This window comes from Ascidiella aspersa, chromosome 8 (genome assembly GCF_963924565.1).
Source record: "Ascidiella aspersa chromosome 8, kaAscAspe10.2, whole genome shotgun sequence".
NCBI lineage: Eukaryota > Metazoa > Chordata > Ascidiacea > Phlebobranchia > Ascidiidae > Ascidiella > Ascidiella aspersa.
Window position 1 is genome coordinate 6,052,929 of NC_139454.1, and position 7,217 is coordinate 6,060,145.

The 7,217-nt window shown below is 36.3% G+C and overlaps 1 protein-coding gene across 1 annotated transcript; it reads right to left on the reverse strand.

The window, feature by feature from the left end:
* Positions 1-717: 717 nt before the first annotated feature.
* On the reverse strand, positions 718-3,277 carry LOC146135512 (uncharacterized). Its single transcript, XM_083395910.1, has 3 exons — positions 3,050-3,277; positions 2,252-2,360; positions 718-965 (listed from the first exon to the last, which is right to left on the reverse strand). Exons 1-3 carry the CDS (start codon positions 3,173-3,175, stop codon positions 814-816), a joined length of 387 nt encoding a protein of 128 aa, XP_083252036.1. The 5' UTR covers positions 3,176-3,277; the 3' UTR covers positions 718-813.
* Positions 3,278-7,217: the final 3,940 nt, after the last annotated feature.

The following is a 7,217-nucleotide window of genomic DNA, read 5'->3' on the forward strand; positions in this document are numbered from 1 at the left end:
AACAAAAATTGTAAATAACCCTAAAAGGCCACAAATCTATACGAATCAAAAGTCAAAACCCCCTTGATTTTTGGTTTCCTTATAATACTCACTCAAATTAGCTTGTTAAAATACTTTTCTACAATAATTATATATACGTGTTGTTTATAATTATTCAACTAACAGTAATTAAAAAAATGGCCCGCAAGGGTATTATGTTGATAGATTTTTAGGTTTAAGAACAAGACTCGGTATGCTTGTGGCTTAACAATTAAAAAAATCACTGTTTTGAAATGACTTGACTTAAGTCGTTTGACCAAGATCACTTGACTTAACTTAAGGTATTTACCAAAATGACTTGACTTGGACTTGAGTCATTTTGTCAAATATTAAGATTAAATTAAATGTTTTGAACATTTTAAACCTCTTCGTTGCTATATATTGCATTTGTTGTATCTTTTAGTTGCATTGTTTCTCATAATCGAACGAGTTTGCCATTTTTTTTAATAGTTTGACAGTTTACTTTTATGTTAATGACATGACTTAAACCTGACTTGCTCACATAATGACCTGCTTTGGCCTTGACTTGTGCAACCGATGACTGGGACTTGACTTGATATTTTTTTTTATTTTTGCAAAAGACCTGACTTGGACTAAAATTATTTTTCAAATGACTTGACTGGGACTTAATTCATTTCAAATGACTTGTTTACAACAACTGGTTGAAATAGACAAAAGTTGGACAATTCAGTGTTTAATCACGGCAAGTCGTTCAGTTGAAACATCGAGGAAAGACAAAAAATAAAATAGCGTTTCCGAAAAGGCAGACACCAATCACTTTCCAATGAGTCCGAGCAGGTTGTGGTTCTGACGAAGGCGGTTGTGATACTGGGAAGACGCGCCCTGTAGCGCTATCATGTGATCAAGGTCAAGTGCGGTCATCTTGCCGAAGATTCTCTTCTTGGGAAATTCCTGATTTAAAACGCCTGAAAAGAAAAAACATTTTTAGATGTACGTCAAAATATGATTTTCCTTGATTTTGTTGCTTAGACACAAATAGACATTATGTGTTATGTTGCAATACCGTTTACAAAGCTAACTTTAGGTGGTTCACAACTGCTGTGCTTTACGAGTTCATTTAGCGTGAATAGGCTATTTGTAGAAAAGTATTGCGTTTAGTTAAATAGGCGGTTATGCCCTTTTAAGGACATGCCGGCAAACAAAATCCCTTTTTTTTAAAAAGTGACTACGGCCAAGCAGATAACTGCGATAATTTTGCATTTCGGACAGTGCAAGTGGCAAGGTGTCTTCGTAAGGTAATTCCAATTTTTAAACGCCATAAGGTTCTTAATAGATGTTACGATTTAAGGCAGTGTTTCTCAAACATTTTTTGCCGCGACCCAAATATAAAGCGTTGGAAATAACGACCAAGGATGGCGATCCAGTTCTCTTCAATGGACTTTTTGTTAAGAAAGCAAAAAATAAGATATTAGCATTAATATGTTCGAATATACTTAACATTGGCCACGCCTTCCTATTGCTTACCCAAATTTCTCATATTTTAAAGAAATCCTCCTTAGAACCATATTTTAACCAATCAAACATGTGTAAACTATACTACAGCGGACCCCGCGAAATTAAAATGTGACCTAAGTTTAAGTCGCGACCCATAGGTTGAGAAACACTTATTACAGTTATTCGCTCCAAATTTTGTTGGTACACCAAGTACTTCATCAATCAATTAAAACTCTGTTTTATTTGCTTACAACTTAACATTACAAAACTGTACGGACAACCAGGGCTGCGGAGTGGGAGTCGGACTCGGGACTCGGGACTCGAGGTGTCGGTTTGTTTTTGCTGGAGTCGGACTCGGGACTCGAGTAAGACCTTGTAAAACTACCCGAGTCCCTAGTCCGACATGCGTATACGCAGTACCGAATTCTAAAACTGATATGGCCGCCAAATGGAAATTGTAAAGGTGGAATATTATATGGCAGAATTTTTTCCAATCAAGTATTGTGAGTGAATGAATTATACGACACCCCTATAAGTGGATTGCCGAATATGCACGTTATTTTAGTTACGTAAATTGGTGAAATACAGGCTGCAGTGTCCGGGCCGGATTCGGGACTCAACAAAATAACCGGAGTCGGACTCGGTACTCGGGAGTCGGACTCGGGTTAGTTTTTTGGCCGGAGTCGGACTCAGGAGTCGGACTAGCGTTATTTTTAACCGACTCCGCAGCCCTGCGGACAACAACCGTAAATCTTACGTGGGTCCCGCTTTTGTTGTGAAGACGGCTGTTTTACATGATCCTGGTAAAGGAACTTGATCAATTCACCGACACCTGCGGGATCTTGTAAGGAATATTCACCACCGCCCTGTAGAAACATGTAAACACGTAAAGTATAATAACTTATCAATAAACTTCCATAATATTCGTTATTATGTTCGTGTTTTTCTTCTTGTGAATCTTCAACTTATTGTGTTTATTTTAGCCTTTTTTGTAAACATGGCAGTTATCTAACGGAGTGTTGCTCTTCCAGCAGAATATATAATATACAAATAGCACGTCGAAAACGTCGATTTATTATATATAGATAGCAACGTCGAAACGTCGATCTATTATATATTCTGCTGGAAGAGCAACACTCCGTTATATATTATGCCTGGCAACAATAGCTTATTTCATGGCAGTCATCTTTTGCACTCAAATATGTTTTGGTAAACGATTCAAATTAACAACTGACAAAAAAAGTTGTAACTAGGACGTTTGTTTTTATCTTTAGTAAGCTTTTCACTTAAGAATATGGGCATTTGTTTTCTTGTTTTTACTCTATCTGTCCCCCATTTTCTCTCCCATTTGATGTTTTCCTCCCCTCTTTTTTAGCTCGTTTTCTCTATCTCTTTCTCTTTTTCTTTCTCATTGTCTTTCTCTCTCCCTCTCTTTCTCTCTCTCTTCTCCTCTTTCTCTCAAGCTTTCTCTTTTTGTAGCCGCCTTGCTCTCTTAATCTCACTTTATGTTGATAAATTGACAGACGAAGGGTTTTCAGACAATTTTAAACCTTACCCGTTCGCCAAGTTGCATGATTTTCCACCAATCTGGAACGCTGGGCTCGTTTTCTGATGGATAAAACGGCGCCGACGCGACGCACGTCACCAATACCAAGACGGAAAGTGATTTAAATAGATCCATGTCGCTTTTACTGCTTGTGTTTGTTTTGAGTTTGAAAACCAACAACGAAATTGAATTAGCGCTAATAAACAGAGTTTAAAGTACTTAATTGGTCAAATTGATGTGCCTACAATACAGTAAAGATGGATAGATAAGGGTTTGTGAAAACATATTTTTTTGAATTCTAAACCAGTTAAAATCCCATAAATTTGCAATATAAGGTAATGAGTTTAAAATTTGTTAGTTTATTTGACACAGCCAAACAAATCGGCTAATTCGCATTTAACACACTTATCTAGAAAAACTGCTTACGAACATATATGCTATCTATACTTAACGTTCCGATTTACAAAACAATAACACTCAACGTGAAACTTAAAAATAAGTAAGTAAAAGTTTCGAAAAAGTGTCGATCAACCAAATTTGATAACGCGAATCCTAATTACCAGGTCCTAAGTGATGATAATGGGGTTTAGAAATTGTTTAGCTTTAACGGGAACGGTTACAAAACACCTAATTATTATCCGCCAAATAGCGTGTTGAACTACTAGTAATAATTTAATTCCTGATCAGTAACAGCAAAATAATCTAGCAAAGCTAGCAATTCAGGTCAGACACATTAACCAGATCTTAAAAGATATATATATATTTTGCCAACTAACGAATGAATTCATTCGAATTAAGATATACTGACGATGCCTTAGTTGGCGATATATATATATATATATATATTAAGATCTGGTTAATGTGTCTGACCTGAATTGCTAGCTTTGCTAAATTATTTTGCTGTAACTGTCAATAAAGTAGGAAAACCAATAAAAAAACTGTTTGGCCATTGCTTTTCTGTGCACTAAAAGGCGTCTGACAAGGTATAATATTGCTGTTTTGTTGAAGTTCTTCCGTATTTTTATTTTATTGATGTGCCGCAAACTAAACAAGTTTGACAACCACTGCCGTACATTTTGAACGTGAACATAAAAGCTGGATACGACTCACGACATAACTGTAAAAAATTGAAAAACTATTTTATGTTGCCAGGTTTAACAAAACAACGCCAATAAAGTAAGAACATTTATTTGCCAGAGTTGAAAAAAAAATGTTACAGGTTCACAGAACTTTTTTTTGCAATTTTTTGGTTTCTTTGTGAAAAACGACATTAATATTAGGTTCCACCAATTCAACTTCTGTCACAAATCTTTGGAATCTGTTATAGGCCCATACGGCGCATTTTGCTTCCGAAAAATCGGTTTTCCGGTCTAAGTTTGGAGACCTGAATTTTTTATGATGCCAGACGTTAAATATATTTGATTAACAGAAAATGAACAAACTCCTTAAATGCGTATAGAATATTGTGAAACTTCAAAAAGCTTTCTTGAGTTTTTTCTTGTTTAGTATTTTTAGTGTTATCAAAGTAAGTTATTATAACAATTCACACCAAAACCTTAAACTTCGATCTTTAAATGCGTGAGAATCGTCTTACGTTTTCCACAAAAAACGTTTCAGGGAAGCGTTAACGACTCGGGTTAGTTTTTCTGTCAAGCTGCTTATAAATAGAAATGAATGGTTTAAAAAAAAGCTTCTCTACGTTAATATTTTTTGCAAATCGACATTATTTTTTGTTAATATTACATTCTTACCAAAACGACATTTTCTAAAGCAGTCGTTCCCAAACTTTTTTCTCTCGCGGAGCACTGACAAAATCTTAACTATTTCGCGGCACACTTTTAACAGGGCAGCAATAGAGAAATTTTACAATCGCCCTTAACAGACGACAAACCATATCTAAATGTCTCAAAATCATTAATTTGTAATGAATAGTGCGTATTTAAGTCTAAAATGCTTGTGTGTATGCCTATTGGTAATACAAATACTCTCTTTTCCGAAATTGCAAAAAGTTTCGCGGCACACTTGACAATCTTTTGAGGCACACTAGTGTGCCGCGGGAAACAGTTTGGGAATCACTGTTCTAAAGCCTTAACAATTTTAAACAAAAGGCTATTTCAATCCTAGACAAAATATTAAAGCCTTGTTTCGCACGTCAGTCCTTACGGCTGTCTGGCCCATAATGTCCGGCCCGATAAATTTGCTTTACAAAAAGCTGCACAAATTAGGTTATCGCCCTGAACATTACCCTTCCGAAAAAGTCAATAACTTTCTGCAGTTAAAGCAGGGCATCCTTCTTTTTTCGCATATTAGATTGTTATTTTTTCGCCTTGTAACAAAAAAAAATTGAAACACGTCGCTTTAGTAAACTGAAAAGGTACCTGAAACATTCACAACACCTTTGAATTTGTTTTCGCCTCACAGATCGATAGTTATCAGTCTGACCTGTGCAGGCTGCACTACACCAAGTCCAACGACATTAGCTTGCTTTTATTCGCCAATCCTACCTTTTTCGCGGCCGCAAGATACGTCACGCCAGTCTAAAACGATGGTGTGAAAAGGAAAATCGATCATAGAGATAATTTGGAAAAAGTAGGGTTTCCAGCCGCCTGAACGTAAGTTGTTCTATTAATTTTGAGCGCCTTTCATAATTTATACGTTAACTTACGCAATACGCGAAAGGTCACGTTGGGTTTTTTTTCGCAGACAAGATTGCTGGATCAGCGTCATTCTAAAAACAAGATAAAGATATTCACAAAATATTCAATTATGTTACTCGTAAAATTACAGCAAAATTATAATTGTGGACAAATTAAATATCTACTGATCAATATACGACATATTTATACCGCATGGTTGTTAAACAGTCGGCTGGTTTATAATGGAAACATATACATTGCATTATTATTTTGTTTATTTTACCTTTTCAAAATGTTTTCCCGCTTTACGCGAAACTCGTTTCAACCGTTCAAAATCAACACATTTTAAAAACTTTAAAAGCGTAAAGCCTTTCACTTGAGAATCCCTTCAGTGTGAGTAAACAACCCGCTTCTATGATACTCGATATTTTATTACAACACCAATAACCGATATTTTGTACGAAAGTAAATGACTGATACGAAATTACGCCTGTACTATGATTTACTCTACAAGCATCAAATCAGCTAAATTAAAACGTCCAAAGAAATCTATTTTAGGTTATTAGGCTCAAGTGTGCTTTAGTGTTAAGAAGATTCATTATCTTCAGTTATTAACTATTTTGGGATAAATTTTTTTTTTCAAGGTAGGAATTGCTTTTCAAGTCTAGTCACCCCTGTTATTCAGTATTAACGCGCTGGTGGGCTTTTAAGCCACTATAGTGGCTATAGCTCTACTGTGCTAATTGTACAAGAGGCTTTTTATCAACGCGTTTTGCCAAGCGGATGTTATCTCAGATGCTGTCGTTCAGTTTTAGCATCGCAAAGCCCATCGCGGCTCATATATAATATAACAGATATCACTATCTGCCGGGTCACGCCAAATCCAATGTCATGGCCATACGGTAATGGACCGATTAGTACGATTGCCTCAAACGAGTCCGTCTGCTTTCAAATGTTGCCGACGAGAGTATCGCCAGTTAATAAAGTTCGAAATAGCGGCGAAAGAAAACCCCCTGTTAAATCGATTTTATGAATGGCCTGACTTTAAAAGGTCTTCCCCTTTAAATTATTCCGCCACGATTTATAACTGCGATGTGAATTTTCCTCTTATTGTTTTGCGTCGGTTGAACAATTTTGCAACTGACCGAAAACTTCAGACACAAGTGACGACAAAATATTGCCGCTAGCGTGGACATCGTTGAGGGTTCAACGCACCCCCATATACCGGTCTCCAACTTATTCACCCGGAATAATCACAAAAATGATTGTGTTTGAATTTTTTGTTTAAAAAACCACGATTCGCTGATGTTGGCAAAATGACTATTGGTTCCTGCCAACGCGAATGATACGGCGAATTTTATTTTTTATAATTTAAAATAAGTGAGGGGGCTGCGGGACTATCTTCGATGTATGGTTCCAATTTTAGCTTACGTACTGTGAAAGCAAGGGCAGGCTAAAGTGCATATTGTACCAGGATATATTGCAGTTTATGGGCATTGTAATACCTCAAGTCGATGTTTTGCCTTAAGTGCACTCAAATC

What these genes read in the sequence shown, in the direction of transcription:
- LOC146135512 (XM_083395910.1), bottom strand. Translation starts at nt 3,175, where the DNA reads ATGGATCTATTTAAATCACTTTCCGTCTTGGTATTGGTGACGTGCGTC. An exon ending in TCATGCAACTTGGCGAACGG is followed by an intron (nt 2,361 to 3,049) that starts GTAAGGTTTAAA and finishes ATGTTTCTACAG; the next exon opens with GGCGGTGGTGAATATTCCTT. An exon ending in ACAACAAAAGCGGGACCCAC is followed by an intron (nt 966 to 2,251) that starts GTAAGATTTACG and finishes TTTTCTTTTCAG; the next exon opens with GCGTTTTAAATCAGGAATTT.